The sequence below is a fragment of the Amphiprion ocellaris genome, chromosome 22, assembly GCF_022539595.1.
Source record: "Amphiprion ocellaris isolate individual 3 ecotype Okinawa chromosome 22, ASM2253959v1, whole genome shotgun sequence".
Lineage (NCBI taxonomy): Eukaryota > Metazoa > Chordata > Actinopteri > Pomacentridae > Amphiprion > Amphiprion ocellaris.
The window spans coordinates 12,934,934-12,959,988 of NC_072787.1; the positions used below are offsets into that span (position 1 = coordinate 12,934,934).

At 41.8% G+C, this 25,055-nt stretch overlaps 1 protein-coding gene across 2 annotated transcripts in view; it reads right to left on the minus strand.

Moving 5' to 3' along the window:
* Positions 1 to 25,055, minus strand: part of myripb (myosin VIIA and Rab interacting protein b) — a 127,722-nt gene that overhangs the window by 53,881 nt on the left and 48,786 nt on the right. For both annotated transcript variants that reach the window (XM_035942717.2, XM_023297791.3), the window contains exon 3: positions 8,518 to 8,739. In XM_035942717.2, the coding sequence (XP_035798610.1) occupies positions 8,518 to 8,739 (222 nt within the window). The remainder of the gene's footprint in view (positions 1 to 8,517; positions 8,740 to 25,055) is intronic.

Below are 25,055 nucleotides of genomic sequence, written 5' to 3' on the forward strand. Positions count from 1 at the left end.
CATCCAGATGAGCCACAGCTGGCAAACTCTCTATATAGCATCCTAACACCAAGCAGGTGGATCACAGTCGTCTCTGGTACCCTGAAAAAATTTCACAGGGACTTAGCAAGATCAAATATTCTTTTACTCATTCAGCTAACGTATATGTACCCATTTTATTTACAGTGAAAACATAACTGCTGCTAAATGAAGTCATTTTGCACTTGAAATGCTCCTGAAAAACCCCTTTACCAAGAATAATCCAGTGTTAACAGTATATATAAAAATCCTGGAATGTTGCAAAAACTAATATTTCACTTTCATTAAAGGCTTTCTTGGGCTGACAGGCGAGGAATGTGCAATGAATATGAAAATCCACCAGTGCCAATATCTTTTTTCATGCTACAGAGAGTTCACTGTGGCAGGAGATCAGACAGGATGATCTGCCTGAGGGAGGGATGAGGGCACAGGAGAGTGAGAGAATAAGTGAGGGGTGAAGTTAGAAGAGGCGCAGAAATATTACTATTCATGCAACACCCATCTATCACTTCACGTCAATTTCTTGGAAAGATACGGAGGAAAAGAGGGGCAAAAAGCAATAAATGTTTAGTGAAAGACACCAAATTTGATTCTTAATCAGAAAGCAGAGATCCATTCTGCTGAGCTGTGAATCACGGCGCTCGCATCCTGTGCTGGCGGTCCATCAGGATATGAGGCACGACTGGCTGCACTGTGGGGCGTCTCCCACGCTGGAGATGTTTCTGATAGATCACATCTGCAGAACCAGCCGTGGAAGAGCAGAGCTAATAGTTGGGGAGGATTCAGAGAGCGAGGAGATTCAATATGCACATTAAAATTTCTATTTGAGAAAGTTAGTGTGCTGCCGTTACTGAGCTACTTTTCTTTGTAAATGTTAGCAGAAGGATTAAAAGTCCTGACCTCAAATTCCATGTTTGAAACATTAATTGACGTAAATCCTTTACGAGAAGCGCTGCACTGGTCCTGGGTCAAACAATAGCTGCAAATAAGTCCCGCAAGTCGGTTTTAACCTTCTTGGAGGATCAAGTTTGCCGAGTTCACCACATCAAAGCTGAATTAAAACAGCCATTCTCCTCTCTCTTTGTGGGAGGAAACATAAACTATATTGATTTTTTGGCTATTGTGAGAGGAGGACAAAACCATTTTGGCATGTTTGAAGCAGCAGGGTCTTAGTTTCAGGCCTTTGGTTGGGCGACTCCCAAAGCCGCAGCTGACCTGCAGTTGAGGACCGCTGTTGCTAGGAAACACAAATTCACGTATGACTGACTGCAGCACATCTTACAGTCCTACAAATGTTGATTTATTATTGATATTAAATCAACATTAATTATTTTTATTTATACCAATCATTTTTGATGTTTTCTTTGTAATTTGTTACCTAACAAGCCTGACCAGCTGATTTCCATGTAGACAGCAGATGCGAGTTAACCTTCGTGCTAACAGTAGCAGCTGCTGCATAGCTCACACTTGCGTTATTCTACTTTATGGTAAAGTGAGAGATGCTGGTATCATCTCTGTCTCATGGGTCCAGATGAAGCGAAGGCCGATGACCACAATGTGAATACTTAAGGCAACGTGCGTTCATCTTGTGACCTTCAAGCCTTAGTCTGGATGCTACTTCCTGATTCAAATCCCAATGAGAAGTGTTGTAGTGGTCAGAGGATATCAGTGTCTACCACCCCAGCCGGTAAATGAAGGAAATCATGAACTATTTTTAATGTTCACCCACACAGACACTGAACCAAACTGCAGCAACGACACTGTCAGTCACAACCAAAAATTCACTCCCATCACTAATTCAGTTGGCGCTATAATGTCTTTTGTTTTGCCTCATTACAGTTTGACTTCAGGACAGTTTTAACAATTAAGACAAGCTCTCTGAGATAAGATGCTCCAAAAACTTTCTAACCTTTCTGGCACAGTTTGTTGAAACCTCCTATTTAAGATTTAGACTCACACGAAGGATAAAGCAGCATTACTGGGTGTTACAAGCTGCTTGTTGCAGGTGTTTCGGGGGTCTTGCCCAACTCTGTGGCAACGGTTTCTGTCTCCGATCCCACTAACCCACAATAAAAACAACAAGAGCTTTAGCTTCTGTTCTGATCCACTGGCCAACTTACTGCGTAAACCGATTTAGGAATCATGAGATTTCCAATCACCTCTGTATCTGCAGGCTTGCTGCGTGAGCCCTGGGAGCCACAAATTACCCCATTCACGTGGAGCGCCCCGCCATGGCAGTCGGCATCCTCAAATCAAGAAATGACTGGAATTACCCGCAGGTACACATCACAGAAACTGCAGATTGGGCTGCTTCAGTGTAGCTGGGTTCACAATTGGACCTGGAGTGGTGCTAAGATCAGAGGTGTGACTGATTCAGCCTCACCTACACACACACACACACACACACACACACACACACACACACACACACACACACACACACACACACACACACACACACGTTCACACACTCACGGAGGAGGCCTGTGATCTGGAGCCCAACCAGTGAAATCAGAGAGACATTAATGACTCAGAGCAGTATCTGCAAAACAACGCACAGCAGTATTCACACGGCTGACAGGAATTAGCACGCCCACAAGAGGGGAACATCCAAGGTTCTTTTTGTGTACGTGTTTGCTCACATGTTTACCTGGAAAGCAGTGATTTATCACCTGCCACACAACCTCATCCCCCATCGAGAAAAATGCTTTCATGGAACACATGGGGGTCACACGATGGGGAGCACTTACAATTTCGACATCCATACACACACACACACACACACATACACGCACAAACACAACCTGACAAGCACAAATAGGCACGCACACACACGTACACACACACAAAGAGAGAGAGAGATTGCTTCAAGGCGGAATAAACTCAGCAGTAATTAGTTTTAAAGGAAACTCTTGCACAATTGCATTAGTAAAATTCAAGCACGGCTTCTGATTTAGGCTATAATTCAATTAATGAGAGCAAGATACTTAAATAGAACTCAGTGAAACCTGACTCAGGACCACCAGGACTCTTTCTGAACTTAAATCACCACTCTGTTGTGCTGTGTGTGTGTGTGTGTGTGTATCTTGTAAGATTCTCCACACGCCCAAATGTGTATGAAGTGCAAATCACAGTCAGAAGTTATGATCGGCTCCTGTGTCAGCTGGATTGGACATGAGACAAGGCCGCGAAGGAGGCAGAGAAGAGGAGGAGATTGAAGGAGAGCGGGTGATTAGTGGCTCTCCTTCCTGTGCCTGCAGCTCATAGAAACGAGCGGTTTGCAAGTTGATTCAGCTGCGCTCTTCGTTTTGATGAAAAGCTTCCTGCAAGTATGCAGATTCACCCAATTTAGTGGGCTGATTTTAATAAAATAACTCTTTATAAAACCTGGGCAGGTTTGCGTGCAAGTAACCGTCCCTGCAGCCCAAAATCCATTTTCATTACCACTAATACTGTCTTGTGTGATTTAAAAGTTCCACGCTATAAATTGATAGAGCTACACTGTGATGAATGGGAGAGGAGAGTTCCATTCTTCACCTACTGAGGCTTGCAGCTTGCTGTTTTGGCTCTGTAATGGGGAAAAAAGACCCAAAACAAGAATAAGTCCTGCAATCCACTGGCACCCCAGCTGCTAAAACCTGATCTGACGAAAACAGAGCAAACAAGCAGGAAGACACAAAGCAACACAGACATGTAAATGTCTGATTAAAACCCAGGCCTCTCTGGTGCTGTAGGGCACACCCTCCCTGTCTAAGACCAGTCTTGCTCACCCACACTGATAAAAATACCCCCGCAAGAAGGACAGAAAAAGATCACACTGTGACTTGCTTCCTCTGCTAGCCGCAGGTGCTTGTCTGGCAGCAGCAAGAGAGTTCACTGAATTTATAGCACCGGTGTCTTCGTAAACACACTGCTATTGTTATGGGATCATTTGGAGATGAATATTCATGTGCACAAAGTAAACACAGACACAAGAAAACTGCATGGCTACATTTACAGTTTGTATGGAGGTCTTAATGCGGAGCCAGGAGATTGGGATACAAGCAGACAGACAGGTGAAAGGGTCATAAAACTGCAGTCCAAAGAAAACGCCATTAGGTTCTTTCTGCCTCGATATTGTGTATCAGCAAGTGAAGGAGATAGAAGCTGTAAAAAAAAAAAAAAAAAAAAAAAAAAAAAAAAAAAAGAATATACAGTTGGACAGATCAAACTGTTTTAGCATGCCATGAAGGGCTCTGGCTTTGTCAGCCTGTTTAAGAAAATCAATGGAGGAGTCACAGGATTGATATTTCTTACAAGCTGAAATGATTTCAATGTTAAACTTTGTGGACAGGAACGACTAAACAGCGTGTAGCCAGAAGGAGATTTAGGCAAGCAATACATAATCTTTAAAGAGATGAATAAAGACTGGGCTAAAAAGGATGCAATATCTCATACACATGTAATGCTGTGAAAAATAAACATTCCACAGCTGCTGATTCAAACTTTGGTCAATTTAATTAAATAGATCTTTTTGCTGTGAAATATGGAGCATTTACATAACAAGACCAAACCTGAAACATATCTGTGGGTGATGCTCTGATCACGGAATGTATTATATTTTACTGGAAACAATGCTACGTGATTGACAGTCTCTATCAATCACAAATTTGCTAAAATCTGAGGTGTTAACTGTCCGTATGCTTCTCCATATCGATGAAAACAAACAGACAGACCCTCTGTTTTCACAATCAGTCTCCGGGACTGAACTGTGGCTGCAACAATAAATGGATGTGACATGCATGTGATATCTGCAAATGTGGGTGTGTGTATTCATGAAGCTGCATGTTCAACACACCACTGCCTAGTGTGTACCGTACATGTTGCTTGGACTTTAGAAGATCCATTGTAAAGAACTGAATTAAATGTCAGCTACACGGTTACAGCACCAAGGCTCACTTTGGCTCATGAAAACTATGACAGACTGTTAGTGTCACTCTACGACTGTAGCAGTGTGTATGTGTGTGGGTCTGTGTTTGGATTTGCATGTGTATGCACAGATTGTTTACAGTCATTCCTGCACTGATCCACAGTAAAATGATGTGCTTTTACGCATGTAGCATTAAGCTGACCTGATCATGTGATTTAAAAAAGAAATTGAATGGCAAAAAAAAAAAAAAAAGCAATTAAAATCAATTTTTAGTAACCAGTGAGGCTTGTGTGTGACTTCAGTGTGCACGTGCTTGTGAGTAATCCCCTCCTGTTGTGTTTGTGTATATGCACTGTAAAGTGTAGGTCTGCAGCAGATGCCATAATCTCCTCACGGTCATGCTTTAGATTATAAAAGCAGTAAAAGCAGTTTGTCACTTTAGTTTATTGCTATTTCTGTGCACACGACACACACACACACCATAGGTGCATCATCCTATGGCCTGAGGACTCCACACAGCGCAATGGCTCGAATGTAAATGTGGAAAATGGCCCAGTATCGGGTAGAGAGAGGAAGGACAGGACTGAAAGAAGAAGAGCTGGATCATAAAAGAATACAAAACCAAAGAAACAAGAAAGGAAAAAAGGCGAGGGAAAGCAAAGAAGTGCTGTTCAAAGGGAGAGACTACGTGAAAGAGGAAGCAAGCAGTTTGAGAAGCCAAACAAGGGGAGAATTTAATGGCATTTCCAGTCTTGAATAATTGGGACAGGTCATTTCCTCTTCTGTCATTCCTTTCTCATCCTCCTGCCCTTCCCCTCTGTCTGTCTCTCTTGACCTTCCTTTCTCATCTCTTTTCATCTCCTTCTCTTCCCCTTTAACATTCTGCCCACTGCTTTGTAGCCAAAACGAGAAAAAAAATTACTTTTTCAGTTTCCACTAAAAATGTTTTGACTCCTCTGATAAAACCATTGATGTGTGGAAAGTGTGTATGAGTGTGTATGTGTATTTGTGTGTGTGAGGATGCTGTTAATTCAACCAGACTGCGAATGGTCATGCTTGTCCCACTCGCTCAGAAGGGAAAGCTGTGTTTGTATGTGCATGTGTGTGCGTGTGTGTGTGTCTTTTACAAGGCTAGAAAGGTGTTATCACAAAGCTGCGGAATCACTGAGTCTTTTCTCCTCAGATACCATCTGCCATCACCACACAAGCATCTCTGCGGGTGCCCCCATTATAACTGAAACACCCAAAGAATCAATGGCAACATCCACCTCAGCTACAGCTGCTCCTAAATGTAATTATTAAACATACAACATCGACGCACATGCTCGCATGTCTGTTCGCTCGGAGGCTTGTGTCTTAATAGATATACGAGCGTCCTTTGTTATGTGCATCCATGTGTGAGTGGGTGACTTTAGCCTCTGAGTGCGTCGATGTGTGTGATGATTACAAATCTGCTTTCCCAAGATGGATCACACTTGTGAGCAGCATGGCCGTGCCACTGTGAATGTTGATGGACAGCCGGTGCATGTGAGTGAGACCGTTTGGCAGTTTGCGTCTTCTGCAAATTTATTTAGCATTTAGATTCAGCAGAATTCCCTAAGAAGCTGCTGAAAACGGGCCAAAACCCACTGCTTAGCTAATCTAGCTTTTTTACAGCTTGAGTTTTTTGACTCGACTTGGACTTATGCTTTCCTAATTTTATGTTTTCCCATAAAAATACTGCAAATCCCAAAAATATGACAGACTGCGTTATTAGTATTGTATTTATTGCACAATAACTCCTGCTCCACCACAGCTGCAGTCTATTTAGCATCAGATCAATGCCTTTTCTTTGCAATCATCCACTCCAATAGGAACTAATAGCCATTTCCAAAATAATGTTTGGGGCTCCCCTGGCTTGAAGCTCAACACTCGTGCAAGCTGTAAATCTCTGTCCCAAATGACATGACTCCACCCGGGGAGAGTAATTCATGCTAAAACCAGATTTAAGCCAGTTTAATGCGTTAATGAAAAGTGCTGTATTTATATGTAGCTGGTAGACGGCAATGTTGTGACATCAGGCCCATCTGTGACTCAGTCTAAACCCCAAATGAGAACATTACTGAGCTCCAGGCAGAGACGCACACAGACAAAGAGAGATGGACGGAAAGGGGGAGAGCGGCGAGATGATCGATGCAAACCTCGCCACCTCTTTTGACTGCTATCATCCCTTTCCCTATTCCTCCTGTTTGCTGCCTCTCCTGCTCCTCCCTCCTCCTCCCTCCTGTCTCATACACCAGAACCGAGGGCAGTGGGTCTAACTCAATACAACGTGCGGCAAAAATCGATGGAAGACAGAAAGAGACGGAGCTGGGGGACTGAAGAGAAGAAATAAGGCCAAGTGGAAGGACACACTTTTGGACAGCTCTGCAATTCTGACCACCTCCATTTACCCGAACAAACAATCAGACAATCTAAAACGCTGTGATATTGCAAGATTACAGCAAAGGTAGCATCATATTTTTAGGGAAGAAATCACCAAACAGATGAAGCTCGGGTAAAAAAAAAAAAAAGATTATAATCTATGTACAAACAATGGCAGATCTGTTATTGAACATAAACGTTATATGTACTCACATCAAGCACATTCAAATGTGTTATATTCCAAGCGCTAAATGTATTTTTCCACAAATCCACCACAAACTGACCCTCGTACTCCAGCGTGAAGTATTTCCAGCACCCCACCCTTGTTGTTCAGACATACAGAGTTTAATATTCATCCAACGGCGAGTAGAGGGGATTCACGCACAACTCCCAGGGCTTTGGACAGACATGCATGCATAAAAAGCCTAAACAGACACATGCCTTCCCCTGCCTCTTGTGCTCCTCTGTTTGTTTTCTCTTGTTCTTTAGATCAGATATGTACATTGTTTTTATTAAGAGCCTCAGTTTCTTTGTCAACAGGGATGTGATCCATGAAACATCCGTGAAATTACAAGAAATCATGTTAAATCAGAAAACTTGGAAAAAAACTGACATATAAACGACATTTCATTTCCTGTGCCTTGCCATGTCTCCCAAGACAGCATATTCTGTTTTTCCCCCTTTTGACACATTTTCCTCAATTACATTTCCCTTAACAACCCCGTGTCCTCTCCTCCTTTGCTATACCAGCAGTATGAAAAATGCACAAAAACCGAAGCTGAAACAGTTTTCTGTTCAATTAGGGATTCAAACGGAGTTGGATATTCAAAAGAGTGGCACAACAAACAAACAACAAAAAAGAGACTCAATGACACCCATCCTTGCAGCGCTGACTCCATCAAAGTCCACCTTTCCCTCTCATTCATTCACTTTTCCCCTTCACATCTGTCTCCCTCAGTGCCAGTGTTCCTTCAAGCATCTTCTCCTCTCAATCTCGCTTTCCCCCCCTCCTTTAACCCTGCATTTATTTCATTTTCCACCCCAATTTTCCCCTCACTTCAGTGTCCGCCAATCAACCAATTCACAGCTTCTGTCATCTGTCCCCATTCACTCCTCTGCCATCACTCTAATCTCTCTGCCGTCTCTGCTGTGGGTGTGTATGTGAACGTCCGTGTGAAAACACTAACCTGCCCTTCTGGCACGCCGAGCACAGCCAGGCTTTGTCCCTCTTGCTGTAGGTGCAGCAGGTCTTGCAGACGTTGTACTGGCAGTCCAGGCACTGGCGCTTGGGGTTGAGCAGGAAGGTGAAGGGCGCGCAGCAGCGGATGCAGCAGTGCTCGTTGAAGCGGTGCTGCTTGGAGAGGATGGAGCATCTGCTGCCTTCCTCCGCCAGCTCCTGCTTCATCTCGCTGAAACCGAGAGAGAGAGAGAGAGAGAGAGAGAGAGAGAGAGAGAGAGAGAGAGAGAGAGAGAGAGAGAGAGAGAGAGAGGACGGGGGGGAGGGGGAGAGAGAGTGAAAGGATGGTGAGCTTCTGGTCGAGAGGTAGAACACGAAAACAGCAGAGGAGACGATGCAGAATAATTGGAGAAGCTGTGGCAAATGAAAAATTAAAGAAGGGGGAGTGGGGTAATAAAACAAGATGGGAGGGGGGGCGGGGGGCAGAAGGGGTCATGGGTTTGGTGAAAGCATCTCCCTGTTCCCCATCTCTCCCCCCTCTGCTCTCCCTTTCTCTCTCACTTACACCGATTCTGTGGAATTAACGTGATGGCTGACATTTCGATTTGGGAGGACGTGTCATGCCTTGTTTGTCCACATCAGTCAAATCACAGCGGAGGAGAGTCCGACACTTGCGTTCCACAACCTCCGATCAAGCAGCATTGCAACTTTGTTAATTAACGTATTCCGAGGTTGAGAACAATGACAATAAATTGGCACAAATAGTACTTAAGCTGAGGGTCAATACACACAAACTAGCCTGAGAGAAAACCAGCATTAATGAAAAGCCTCCACAGTCATAGTGGAGAGCTGTTAGGGCGCCAGTCTCATTAATCTCAACACCTCAGAGAATTGTTCAGACTCCCGGACTATTAGTAACTATTAGAGTGATTTTTTTTCTTTACCAAAGCTCATTTAAAAGCCAAACAAAAAGTTCACAGCTGACACCAACATTCCAGCAGCTACATACAAACAAGTGTGCATTATTTTATAGAAATTCACCTGTAGCTGGTTTAACCTTGTTTTGATATTTATGGCTTAATAAAAGGAAAGACAGAGATGGGATAATGTAGGCTGTTAATCAGTGTTTTAACCAGCAAAGCAGCTTTGCTATCTGAAGCCTCAACTGTTCACATAAATTATGCACATGGGTTTTTTCCTTTAGGATTTGTGCTGACTGGGCAATGCACTGTAAGCAGAGGCTACGATAAATTATGTAATGTTTTGCATTTATATCATCAAGCTATCATCATCAACACACAGTGCAATCATGTCGATTATGCTTGAAACAGTGCGCGGCGAGGACGAGAGCTTAAGTAATGCATTTATCCATGTTTACACTATCAGCCATCAGTTGTCATTAGGCATGAATGGAGGAAGAGAGGCAGAGATCGAGATGTTGTTGCTGGCGAGGTGTGAAAGTGAGCACAGCTCGAACGGGCAGCAAGTAAATTATTTAAGCTGCTCCTTCACACAGCTAGGTCACAGCCTGCTGGGCTGGTTTTCATTGATCCTACAGATACACACATGTGCAGAAGTTGGTCCTTAAAGTTGAAGCGTTGGAAGTGGGAAAAGTGGGAAATAATGACAATCTAACTGACTCTGACAAGGGACGAATTGTGATGGCCAGATGACTGTGTGAGAGCACCTCCAAAACTGCATTATGCTTAAACGTTAAAAAACCACTACATGTTGTCCACGGACAGTCACATGTGAACCACTGACAGGGTCATGGCCGTCCAAGACTTAGTGCATCATGTGGCTCATCAAGTGCTTCTGCATCATTTACCTGAGAAAGAGATGGCAGCAGGATGCATTATGGGAAGAAGGCAAGCTGCTCAAGGCAGTGTGATACTCTGAGCAATGTTCTGCTGGGGTCCTGGCACTCATGAGGATGTTACTTTGACATGTACCCAAACGTTATTGCAACCCACATACACCCATTTCATGGCAACAATATTCCCCAAATACAACAGCCTCTTTCAGTAGGATAATGCACCCTGTCACACAAAATGATTGAGAAGGTTTGAGGAACATGACAAAGAGTTGAAACTGCTGTCTTGACCTCCAAATTCCCCAGATCTCAATCCCATTGATATTGCGTGGGATCCATGGAGGCCTCACCTCAAAACGTCCAGGACTGCTGCAAATGTCTTGCTGAATGATACGACAGGACACCTTTAAATCTCTTGTAGTCTTGCTTATCAACCACATTCTATAGTATATAATGGCTGGCTGCACCTCATTATTATTCTGCTATAGGGCAAAAACACTCTGACTTGTTTGCTTTCTTTAAATCAATTGCATCTGTCTTGGACAGAGCTAAGAGAAGGATGCAACTTTGATGATCTCTCCAGACAGTGACAAGTGGAATTGTTTAGTTGGAACATTTGCATGCACTGAGGCAAACACATTCAGTAGAATTCATATTTCATTGAATAAAGCAAGCAGGACCTCCTTACTGCACAATCCAAATCCTCTGCAAAATTAGAAATTTTCAATTTGGTAGGTTACAAGCTGGGAGGTCGTTGCTGTCATTTCATGTAGCAAAGTGGATTTTTGAAACAGTAACAAGCGGACAGTGGAAGGAGATTAGAAGGCAGACTGAAATGAGTGGCCAATGGCAGGTTTATACCCACAGTCTACATCTAGTGAGTCAGACTAGAGTCCATTTGGAGTCCATTCCTTGACAGATCAGAGCTGTTCATACAACACAGCAGGAACCTGCACAATATTAGGCAGGTGGTTTTAATGTTGTGGTGGATCAGTGTATCAAATGTTCAAACCAGAGATAAAAAAAAAATCTTCACCACCCCATATATGTCCTCCAACCTCACAGAAGATCTGTGATGGTATTTCCACCCTCAACTATGCCACCAAGGCATATATGAAAAATTAAGTGTGTGTCAAAATAGGGTGCTGAATGCAGCATATTGTGAATTTCCTGTGTGTAATATGTATACATGTGCATGTGGAGCCAGCGGGGGCATTGCAATCTCCTGCTTCCCTAAGTTATTAACGCTGCTCCTCAAGCAGATCCTCTGCTGCCTCGCTGATTGCTTTTCATATGCATCATTAGACGCAGCATATTACCAAGATGAACAAACCATTTCATATACAGTGTCGTGTGAGAGTGGGCGGGGGTAAGAGTGAGAGTTGAAGGGCAGCGGCTTATAGATACTGGTATAAACACATGGTGATTAAAAAAAGCTTCCATACACATGTTCAAGGTCACAGCAGCAGGATGTTGGCTCCAGTCAAATGAAAACATTTTAAAGACATATCAGTACAATAATGAAAAAAAAAAGACTTTTCTCGGTCTTAGCTGCAGTATCTTTTATAGAAAACATAATCATGCACCCAAAACAAAGCAAGCCAAATATATGCAGCATACATTTATATCTTACTGACTCGATGAAGCAATTGCCTGGAAATCATTTCCTTCGGTCCAGATTAGGATCAGGATCCATTTTGCCTTTCTGTGTCCGTGATACGGGTTTAATGAAGAGCCCGGCCAGACGACGGCTAGTTCTGGCCGTTTAATTAAATGAGCTGGCAAATGTACACATTTCCAAAGACAAGGGGAGGGTTCATCATGCCCGTCATCCCGTCGCATTAACTCATACCTCTGCTAATGAGACATGAAAACCTGTGCTTGTCCCAGAGCAATGACTGGAGATACGTGTGGGTCAGCTAGGTGCCAGCAAGACACAATTAGCTCCTATAAGATATAACACCAGTGGCTCTTTATTAACTAAGTATCATTTTGAGTTACAGAATGTTAACAGGCCTTTATGATTAGACTGGTAATTCCATTTAGCATTTAAACTGAAAGGATAATGTAGCATGTGCCGAATATGATTAGAAAAAGACTAAATAACTAAAAAAGAAATGCCTACTGAGGGCAAAGCTAAGCTACAACATGGACCTGGCATTGAGTTTTACTTAACTGCTATTGATCAAGCAGGACCTTTTAACCTCAGAGGTTTGATCAATATGGTCACACTGTCTGCAAAGTGTGCAGAAAACCAGAAAATCTGAACAGTGCAAAACTTGATCTGTTGATATAGACAGTGTGATATGATCAAGAGCTTCAGAAAAAGGTAATAAAATCTTCACATACAATGGTTGGCAAACTTTTAAAGCACATTATATGTTTAGAATTCTATTCACCATTCAGTATCACCTCCTCAAATTCTCCCTGCTGCATGACAACAATGCCATCCATAATTAAATCTGTTCCTATAACAGATGGTACGACCTCCACGGAGTCCCAATCTCAACATTACAAAATGACACATTGAGACAGCCTACAGGAATATAAAACAGAACTGTGGCAGGTTCTCCAATATGCTTGAAGACCTAACTTGATGAACACCTAGAATAACTAACAGTGCACTAATACCGTGGGAGAATTGTTAAATATTTTACTTGCAGTGTGGAACTTTTCTCTTCCCTTCTGGCAGTCACAGAAATTACACAGTGTCGACACATTCTTATATATATTGTGGTCGACTGCTTTCTGTTTTTGATTGTAATCCTTAGACTGAATGTTCCTTTTTATCTAGAGCATCAGAAAATGTTTGTTTCATTTTTCTGCTATATTACCGATTGCCCTGCTTCACCTCTATTGGTGTGTGTTGCTTTGTGTTGATTGCTCAAACCTGCTGCAGTGTTCAATACCTGCATGATATAAATTGTTGGGAGGTAATGTATGAGCATGCAAATGTCTCACATACAAAACAAGGCAATGGCATTTTCTTATGCTATTGTACTATTTTGCAGTCAGTCAGACATAGCTTCTTCATCCTATTATGATATAATTCAGTCATTTGAAACACCTTTTTCAACAAGTGATTCTAATATCATTCAATACTGAAGCTGAACTCATCTTTAAGTCAAGGCAAAACCACACATTTTTATTTATTCAACAAGGCCAGTTTCTCATTTAAGTAAAGCTTGTTCAAACCTTAGAGCTGCAGCTCGTGATAATTTACATCTTCACATATTCTGCAAATATTTTTTTGGAATAATAAGTTACTGTTTTGTGAACAAAATAGCAGAAAATAAGGAATTATTATCTTTCTAGCTTTTCAGAAATTTATGTCTAAATATAATGAATATCAAAATTAGCTTTAGATTGTATCTGTTGATTGACAAATAAATTCTCAGCTGTATACAGCTTTTACCCAAGCTGACCAGATTTGACTGCAATCCTGTTTAGAATCACCAATTATTTTTATAAAAGTCTACTGGGTAGTAGCATGCTTAGTAAGTTAACTGCTAGCATTGTGATCATTTTCTCATGACATTTAAAATGTGAATAATATAATTAATTACTCAGGGCTTCCTTAATGTCAGCATGATTAACTGCCCTACTGTAGCTCCTGACAAATTAGAAAACAGCAAAGTTCTGCGGGTGTTGGAAGTTTAAAGATGCCAGACTCTTGAAGTAACAACTATTGATTATGGAAATAAACCACTGCAGTGTGTATGTTGATGGGATGAGTTTAAAAGGGGAACAGAGTGCACATGCTGAATACTGATTCATTTCATAATTTAATATCAGGACAGTGTGATGAGATGTGGATTTAATGATATGCAGTGTATTCCTGACAGCCTGTCACTCCCACAAAATATTGTTTGTGGTGAAGATCTATTAACTCAGTTCTTTCTCATCTCTTTCTCATTTTCCATCTGCTCTGCCCTGCTTCCCCTTTTCGCTCACTTTGCTTGTGTCTGCCAGCGATCTATTAACATAGTTATTTTCCCCTCGTTTCTCCTTCTCCGTGCTGTCCATGTCTCCCTCCCTCTCGCTCTCTCAGCTGACAGACAGCCAGGCTTAGGCTTAAGTCTCTGGGTGAAGTTGAATTATGTTATGGCCAGATTTGTAATCTAGATAATGGCATTTTGCAAGCCGGCCAGAAAACAAAAACAATTGCAATTTTTATAAACGACGTATCGCCCTCTCAGCAGCTGTTCTCTTGCTCAGTGCAGTGCTAAAGAGCTGAAAGTCACTGATGAATCAGCTTAGGTGGAAAGTAAACTCCACTGTGTTACGAATATGTAATTTTATGCAAATTAGTTGTACAAAGTAACTAGTTAAATCTTATGGCTGTGGACATACTTATTAAATGTTATACAAGAGGGAGTTGTATGGCTGCAGTTTCATTATAGATAGCAATGCAATGGAACAACTGTGGCTTGTTAATTTAAAAGCATATTAATTTCCTCATGTCAAGAAACGGAACAAAGTGTCTGCAGCCATGCCAGCAGCTCTGTGAGACTAAACTTAGGCAGAGCAGTGCTCAGAGCTGAATCCTAATGCTACGGCGGTATACTCACAATGACATGCTACGTTGAGCGGTACTTTACAGTTTACCCTCTTAGATTAATGTGTTAGCATTTAAAATTTTGCTGATTTCCATTACACAAAAAATGCAGCTGATGGAGATGCCATCATTGTGGAAGATATTTGGCATAGTACTGGCTTTTAAAGGTAGATGCTGATATACACACAAGTGAATTAACCATGTGACACCAGAACACCTTCAGTGCACCTTGGCATTAATTCTCCAAGTCCTTGGAACTATACTGAATGGATAGAACACCATTCTCACAATAGATATCCTGGCTGACAAATTGGGTCAAAATCTCACTTCTGTGCTCAGCTGGGTTAAAACCTGAGGGCTATACTAGCAGGTGAGGGTATGTTTAGCCTAAAGTTGGAGGTTTCAATGTCAGGAAAAGTGTCTCTCTTTTAACCTGCTAGACCATCCTGGTACCTTATGCACCTACATGCGTTTAATGATGGCAAAAACACATATATATGTTTTTATGCTTGGTCCTGAGATGCTGCCAAGTCAGTTTTACACTGCTGGTATTAAAGCTAAACAAAGATTAGAAAATTCACTGGTCCATTGGAACTGATCAAAAAGAATATATGTTTAAATTCATGAGGTTTAAGCTTAAAATTAAGAGCTCTAATGTGATGTCATGTTCAAAATCAGCAGCAACATTAAGAGCACACAGAGCGATGAATTGGATTAACTTACATGATTAACTACTTGCAATTTTTGCCTTCCTCACAGTTCCCCATTATAAGAACCTGTTCCTCTTGACTGAATTAAGCCACACACCATCGAATAACACGTCAACCAGCATCTTTTATAGGCTCTAGTGAAGGACACTTGGGTAACAAATGAAGGTCATACTGACCTTTGATTGGGGTTTAAGGTTTAGTCCACCCTGCTAACGCAAAGAAAGCCATGCTATGTTAAACTTGCCTCGTAGTACACAAGCCCCTCTGGTGATAAAAGCAAAAGCACATGACTCACATCCTTTTCATACTCATCAAACCATTCAGCGACCTCTCATGCCCTACGGATGGAGGCACCGTCATCCTAGAAGAGACCGCTCATCAGGATAGAAATGTGTCATCTTAATATAAAGGTGATCACTCAGAACCACTTTATAATGGATCGCTGCACCCTTCCCTCTTAGGGGACAAGCAGATCCAAACCATGCCTGCAAAATGACCCCTCAGTATTACAGAGTCCCTGGATCTCCTCACTGTAGGGGTCAAGGGCCCAGGTTTTCCTTTAAATTCCATCTGTAGATATTTGAGAGCAAAAGAAATCCAATAACAATATACAGTATGTGTCAGTGAATTTCCTTTGTTTATCAGCCAGCATTTACAACTTCTACCAGATTGACAAGACGCCAATACATCTCATACATCGGCCTGACTGATTGTTGGTCCAGCTCTGCACATCAGACCAATCAAATGCCAAAATAACTGTTGACATGCTTCACTGAAAAAGGGTCGACTCCAGTAACTACCTCCTCCAATAGTTATTGAGATATATCACTGTAATTTCATGCAAGAATGCCCAAATCCCAACATGACATATAAACTATGTGGTGTTAATGTAAAATACTGAAAAATTAATCATATTCTCTATGCAAAGCTATACAAGGCTGTCACAGCAAAAATTAATAGCTATATTGTTAGCAATCCTAAAAACATATGTATATTTCTAAGGATGCAGCAAAGTTCACCATAAGTTAGTAATAAGAATCACAATAACCACCATACCAGTAAAACAATATACTAGCTTCTTAAAATCAAACTCTTCATTCGTTAGTGACGCACTAAATAACCTCTGTTGCTGTCCACATTCATGCATTTTGAACAACAGTGAGGGACTACTAAAATCTGAAATGGCATTAATCAAATCCTGTGTGAACAACATGCAGGGTGTTGTTAAAGTTAATTTACAGTGCAAGTATGTTTTTCAGCAAGGTAGGGATATGCATTCGCTTAATAACATGAGCCCATAAACAGATGATATACTGTACAATACCCAGGCTGGCATGGAGGAAATGGGTTTTTGTGCCTTGAATGTTGAGCCAAACACTCCAATGAGGAATTTGCAGGAAAGGCATGTTTTACTAATGTTAACCCCGTGTTAGTACTGCTGAGGAGAGGATCCTGAAGAAAATGAAAGTACAATATACCATAGAGTCTTTGATCAACGCTTTGATCTGCGTGCTGCGGCAGAAACTCACAAAACCAACGTCTACTATTCACCAGCGAATCATGAAGCTCTGGATCAGAGGGATGTGAGCACCCACCTGGCTGATAGGAGTGTGTTTGTGTGTATTAAGTCGAAGTGTGTGTTATGTGTCTGTATTTATTGACGTGTGCATTTTCGAGTGTACAGTAGCTAAATGCACTTGGTAATTGTGAATTGATTGAGGGCTTTCTGAGTGCTTAAGATGCTTTTAATTGAAAGTGGGCAAATTCTAGTGTGAAGATGCTGCTTTCCTATTTCTGTGCTCTCTCTCTCTGATTGCTCATTACTAGTGTTGTGGGGACATAAATTTAGCCACCCTTTTGGGTCAAAAAGCAAATCTTCATAATGTAAATCATTTAATCGCATGTTGAATACTTGGTTAAAAGTGAGGGTAAGTTTGTGTTTTGCTAAGGTTATGGTAAAGGCAAGGGGTAGGAAAGTAGTATTTATGGTTTAGGTTTGGGTAAGTCGCCACAAAAATGGATGTAGGTGATGGATCATCCTACACACTGCTGGAAGGATGACTGTGTGAGTGTACGTGGTTCAAGTCTGCATGCAGGGAGCCTTTCCTGCTGCTATTCAGGCTGAAGTCACAATTAACACACTCTGTTGGTGTGTACGTGCCTGCAAGTGTGTGCTGTGCGTGCATTTCTGTCTTTGTACACCCTGTGTGCTTCAGAGCCGTAGGGAACTCATATCTGGTAAAAGAAGGAATGAGATCAGAGGAAATTTTGGCTCAATTGAAGCGCAAAATTTGCATTTGGACCCCGACAGGGTGAAGCTGAGTTCCACAGTTCATGCAACGCAAATGCCAAGTGAGAGCGGAGAGAGAACTACTGTAGATAATCACAACTCTCATTCTCCTCTGCAATGCGGTGGCAGACTGGCACATGGGTCATATATTTCGGGGTTTGTGACATCCAGCTACTGGGTTGCTGGCATGTTGCTGATTGAGGTACAGGTGTGAAGAGGCTGGTGAGCGGAGATGAAATCATAAAGCTTGCAGACAGACAGCAGAGATCCCTCTCATGTGGAAGGACATTAACAATAAAATAATAAAGTGACAAATGAGTAATCAACTGAAAAAACCAACAACAGGCAGCTCTGGAACATTACGCTACAGAAGATAAAGTAACTAAAGTCTAACCGGCTTCCGTGCAGGATGATGTGTGATACAATCCCTTTCACACCTTACAACACAACAGCATCGGACAACTGTGACTCAGTGCTGTATAAAGTGGAAAATGTTGGTTGGGGCTGGACAGATTTTCTAACCCTCTTTGAAACAGAGCATACAGACATTTTGTAGTCATAATTTAAATAAATATAAAGAAAATGATTTGTCACATTGAGAAAGCGAGTACATTTATCATACTTTGAAATCCATAAACGTAGATTAGGTGATTAGAGGGTCTTTAGGGAGTGACGGGTAGAACTTGTCATGTTGAAACCTCCGACATTCAGGATCTGGTGTGCTCTTTGCTCCTGGAGTGTGTGGTGTCATTATGTAAAGATGTGAAGAGTTCTCCAAGGCCTTCGAACGGAAAAAAAAAAAGGCCGTGGATGCACATGGACGGGTCTAGCAAGGGATTTAAAACAAGCTACACATTATGTGAACTAAATCATTCCACTTCAAGAACGATTCTCTACAAGTCTCATAGATTTTGAACCACTGATAATTTGCCCAGGACGAACTGCTGCAGCAAATCTAACCCAAGAGTAGCCAGTAGAAACATGAAATTTTATCACGGGATCTGTTGGTGTTAAATGCATCTACAATCTGCACAAATTTGACCTGAGTTAGAGGTGAATCAGAAAAGAAAAGACAAAAGAACCCATCCCAATGTCTGAGTCATGATGGAGGAAATGGGACTGCTGTCAGTAATTCATCTATGAATTCTACAACATGTCACACAGTGCTTCAACATAATGTGATCTGTCCGAAAATTCAAGTTGAACAGAAAGTGGGCTTTTCAACAGGATAATGATCCTAAGCACAACCAGCAAATGCATTAAGGAATGACTCAAAAAGAAGAATTGGGGGGTTATGCAATGGCCTAGTCAAAGCCCAGATTTGACACCCATTGAAATGATGTGGGAGGATTTGGAACAGTCAGTACATGCAAGAAAACCCTCAAACATCTTTCAAAAGAGGGAATTTAGCCTGAAAGTGTGGTCAACAAATTTCAGCAAATGTCACAGATGGGTGAATAATTATGGAAAACGCCTACACAAAGTTACTTCTGTAACACATGGCAATACTCGCATCTGAGGCAATGAGTGTACTGGCTTTTCCCACTGAAGATTAGTACATATATTTGTATTTTTGTTCAATATATGATTGACAAAGCTTATTTAACTTGTGGATATGTTCAGGTATATCACCTTTTATCTGCAGGCATGTTTCAATGATGCCAAATGACCGTACATATGGAATATCCAAAAATATATTCCTCAACAAAAACAAAAAATGCTCTAAATGAAATCTCAAAGGCAGTAGGCAGTAAAGAGACTTTCTCTTCAATAGTGAATAAATCAAGTGCAGTAATCCAATGGTTTTATAATCCTATGGTCTCCTCTGCAGCACAAGTTATTTGCCTTAGTCATTGTGATCAAGAAAAAGAAAGTAAAGATTCCCTCATACTGCAAATGGAATTTCCCCCCAATAGCAAGAGAACTAATGATAATGAAATGGACACAGAATAGCATTTAATTAACAAGATTAATGAGAAACTAAATGAAAGTTCACTTACAAAAGATTACCTAATAAAATGATACAGTGCATGAGAAAATATCTGGAGGAAATAGGAGGCAGCACACTAATGTAAAACACTGCAATAGCTCAACAAGACAATGCTCAGACTAGTTAAACTGTCAAATTTTTACCAATGCTCACCATCTTTGTTTATTGACAAGATAGTATTTGCAACTTAGCAGACAATACACAGTCCAGCACAGCAGAGGCATCAAAAAACAAAATACTGGACAAACTGATGATAAATACCTGTAAAGTTTTTAGCCTTTACAATCCATCTTGGTGTGAAGGTGTGAAAATTTCACTCTGAGCCACAAATGGTAACCTCTGCAGGCCGTGGAGGAAAAGTCAGCTCATTGACCAAACCAGTCATTTCTAGGGATGATGAAAATCTGCACAAAATTTCAAGGTAACTGAAATATTCAGTCTAAAACAACATGGATGATGGATAGACTCTGTTGCTCTCTCTGCAGCCTTTCCAGCACGACTAGAGGCTGTCAACACATTTTCTCCTGTCTGGTCCTGAAACATTCTACATTTTTCTGGGATGGAAACTTTTAAATTCTCTGTATTTTATGGAGGAATGCGGCTAATTTATACAGCATGCATTAATAATCATGTTCATTTTTCTGTGGTGGCCTTGGTGTGCTTTATTCATCCGCAGCATGAATAACAAGGAACCACAGACCGGCTGTCTTTTCTCTCTGTTCTGCCACGTCTCCCTCTCTCTCTCTCATCTTCGCTGTGTACCGAATAAGAGGCAGAGTGCTAGCTTTTTAATGCACAATATGTCTTCTCTCTCTTTCAGACCACCTGTCTATCATTCTGCTAATGGGGTGCGAGAAGCTCAAGGTGACCACAGCCAGGCTGACTTGATGCTGCTGCTGCTGCTGCTGTTAAACTTTCTCTTTCTCCCTCACTTGAAATAAACTGATAGTTGGTAATGCACACACACACACACACACACACACATATCTTACACACTGTCACATTAGGAGTAAAAAACCCAGATCCCGTAATTCTAAATGTCAGAGCAGGAACAGCCCTCTCCTTGGGTGTGACAGCCTCCTGCTAATGCAGTGTATGTGACATGATTACATTCAATATATTCCTTGCTTTCTGCTCTCTGTGTTTGAATTCCAAGCAGCTGTGGGTGTATACAGAACAGCAGGTTTGTATTCCCTGCAACTGAAGGATACTACTACTATGAATGTGTATAAGAAAACTGTGCCGTTAGAGTAACACCTCGGGTGTGAGCTCCTCCCACAGAACCTCAGCATGGAAGAATCCACCCTCCCTCACTGCAACTCTAGTTGGGTTTCCCACAGGGACTCATTCTTGCAGCATCACCAAGCGCACATAAAGACCTGCTCCATTTCTTCACACACTGTACATCACTTCCATCACCCGCCAGGCTTTCCAGCCCGTTGAGCTAAGTGGCATGTTGGTAAACGCTATGAGAAAAAAGACACATATGCTGGCACACAAGCATAAATGGACAGAACACAGACATGCACCCATATAAAAGACACATGAGTGTATAAATGATTCCATAACAGATGGCTGTGTATCTATAGGGACAGTTTGCTTAACTACTCTGCTGAACACCAGGAGAAACACGGAGAAACACGTAAGAAAAAGACTGAACCAAGACTGCATAAAAGTATATAGGGTTCATGAGATGGTTCAATATGCCAATCACTCCATTCTCTTTCATTAATATGATGCATAGTAACTGCAGTCATCTTTGTCATTGACAACACCGTATTAAACAAAACTGTCTGAGAAACTTTGATTCAAAGCTTCAAGACTCAAAGACTTCAAACTATCTCAGGGACAGGTGTACAAGGACACTGGAATTCCCGTGTTGTTTAAAAGTGTGTGTAGGTGTGTGCCGTCAGTCTATCATCAAGTGTCAGGAACAATTCTTGCAGACAATCCCTTCACACAGGTTTGATCTGCAGAGATTTCCACAGTACTCACAGCTAATAGTAACAGCATTAGATTAATCTGATTTTCAGAATTTTCAAACTTGGCACCCATACTCATAGCTGGCTCTCACAGCGAGTGCAGACATAGAGTATGAAAGCATACTATGGAAGTGTTAATATTGACATGGCCAAATGCATTTTTAATGCATTTTTAATGTTTAGTTTACCCACAGCTTTACAGCAAAGTCAGAGCAATTATTAAAGGCTATGTGCAGGAGAAGAATCAATTACACACAGCTTCCAGGGAGATTATCACGCTACCAGTGGTTTAAGATAATTTCACGCTCACGATTAACTCCTTGCTTTCAATTCCTTATTTCTCTTTCTTTGCCCTTCTATGATTTCCAATGTCACCTCCACTTCTGTGCTCAAGCACTTGCTATCTCTACATTTTCTTCTTTCCAAAGTACTTTAAGACGGATTTCATACTTTGACAGCATCAGTCCAAGACTCTGTCTGCCTTATACACTCCAGCTATGCCTTACTTCCCTCTGAGTTCCATACATCAGCAGTCTCCAGCTTCTTTATCCTCCTTTCCCTCCCATTTCCTCACCCTCTCTGTGAACTCATGGTTAAAATGAAGCCTGTGGGCTACGGGGAGATTTCTCTCTGAACCAACTTTGGCTGGTGACGATTATCCAACAGGCCCAATAATGAGCCCTCACTTTGGGAAACAATCCAAGTCAAATGTGTGCTCCGCTGATAACGTTTCCAATCAGAACGGTTTGCCTGCATGGCAACTACGTGAGAAAATGAAAGAGAGATAAAGAGGGAGAGACCGCACATTGTTTTCTTCCACTCCCACAGCACTGCAAACTCAGCAAGGTGCAGAGATGATTTGGAAGTGAGGGAATTCAGGCTTGCCTCCTGGTATTATTGGTTTGACCCTGCTGTTACTCATTATTGGCAGATTAAATTGGAAGAAATCTATAATTATTTACTTCAAACAACTTTTTTCAGTCTCTGCAGAAAATTGAAGCTGTAGGCGTGCAGATTTTCTCAGTGCCAAGTCTGAAAATGGGCAAAATAGGACAAAAAAGACAGATATTTTAACCACATTTCAAAACTATTAATTGCATACTTTTGATCCAAAGCTTGAAAAGAAGTCAGATGCATTAAAACCCTCAGCTGACAATGACAAACTAAGGACAAAATATTTTTTAAAAAGAGAGGAAAAGACCATTTTGCAAGTTTTAATTCAGCTTAATGCAGTTTTTTAAAGCATCAAAAAACGGTTTTAATCTGTCAGCCCTTATCTCCTCCAATTCATTCCTCAATTCCTGGCAGTCCCTTTAGAAAATGCTCCAAAAGAAGCCCCGTCAGGCTACTTCTGCTTCCTTTCATGTCTCCATCCCATTTCTCCACCTGTATCTCAGATTAGCCGTAGTCCTTAAACCACAGTAACGGGCACAGATTGCTCTTTTCTCTGTTGAATAATCTCCATTCAGGCAGAAAAATCAAACGTTATGAGCCAAGAATGCAGCTTAAGTGTCAACCACACCAACAGATGCCAAGTGAAGAAGAAAACGGGAGGAAGAGGCAGCAGCTAGGGAGCACATATCCAACATCAGTGATTCAATCAGGGGGAGAATGAACTGTTTGCACTAAATGGGAGAGTCAATCTGCTGTTAGGCAGCCACAAGAGAACAGTCACAGCCTGCAATATGTTGCACACATGCTTCAGTGTGTTTCATGTATGTATTGTATATAGTGAGACACTATAGGAATAGATATGATTCACCAGAATGCTGTTTTCATGCCATGTTATGTGTTGCTTTATGCACTATTATGCATATGATTTTAAAACTGAAAACTTTCTATGTGCAAAAACAATTTATATAATTTAAGAATTTTTAAAAATTGGATAATATTTCCTGTAAATACCTGAATGTACATCTGCAGCTTGTGATCTTTTACCTCATGATTAGGTGTTAATTTTTATACACAATCGCACCACACAATATGCTGCATGGTGATGTAGTAGTGGTGGTCGACGAGTGGCGGGTGTGAGAGGATGTGCTGCCGTATATTGAGAGCGGACCTGGGATAGCCGCCAGGGAATGAGTGGCTATTTCTGTGGCAACAAAGACGCAGAGCTACAGAAGAGCATCGTTCACTGAATTCCCCCGCGATGAGTGGAGAACTGCATGCAGGGAAAATAAAGAGGAATGAACAAGGAAAAAGACAGACAGAGAGAAATAATTAGGGCTGAACCAAGCAGTGGAGAGGAGGGAGTTATTTTTGGGAGATGCCAGTTCAATTACAGGGGATGTGGGGGTTCTGGCTTTGGTTCTGACATAATGGGGGCCTCGCACTCTTCCACTGACCAGGACTCCAGATCCCTATTCAATTCTGAGCTAGCCAGACTGGCAGTAACAGCCTGCCCACTGCAGCTTAGATGCATGTGTATGTGTGTGCACTCATGATGTGGGGACATAAATCCTTTATCCAGTCACACTGCAGGGACCTTCCAGCCTTCTGGGGACAAAAAGTAAGCGTGTGTGTTGAGGAGACAAAGTACAGTCCATGTGGATCCATGACAGATTTGACACTTGTCATGTTCCACCCACACTGATGCATGAACACGCACACAGACTCAACCACTCTCGCTGTCTTACACACACACACACACACACACACACACACACACACACACACACACACACACACACACACACACACACACACACACACACACACACACACACACACACACACACACACACACACACACACACACACACACACACACATCATATCAATCCGTTACACATGGCCTCAGCACTCTGGCAACAGTAGCAGGAGTCATGTTGACTCCACATAAATATACAGTAGACACAAAATCAGACACACTGCCGCAGAGTGACTGATGGTTATGTGACACCCACCACCGTGGCTCATTTTCAGGTCCGGGGAGAGCAGCTTTTGTCAGAGGTAATTTGGGGAAAGACAAGGCAGAATACGGTATTGAATGCAGAAGACAAGCTATTGATTGCAGCCTGAGAGAGGAGGGTGTTTGTAACTGCACAGCACTTTGGATTTGAGCACCAGAACAACCGGTAATGACAAAGTGCACGGAGGCAGCACATTTTATCAGTACTAAGTGCATTTTGCATGAGCGCCGCAATTCAATAGCAAATCCAACAGTGATACACTTGCAAATGAGTGATTTATAAAGCTGACA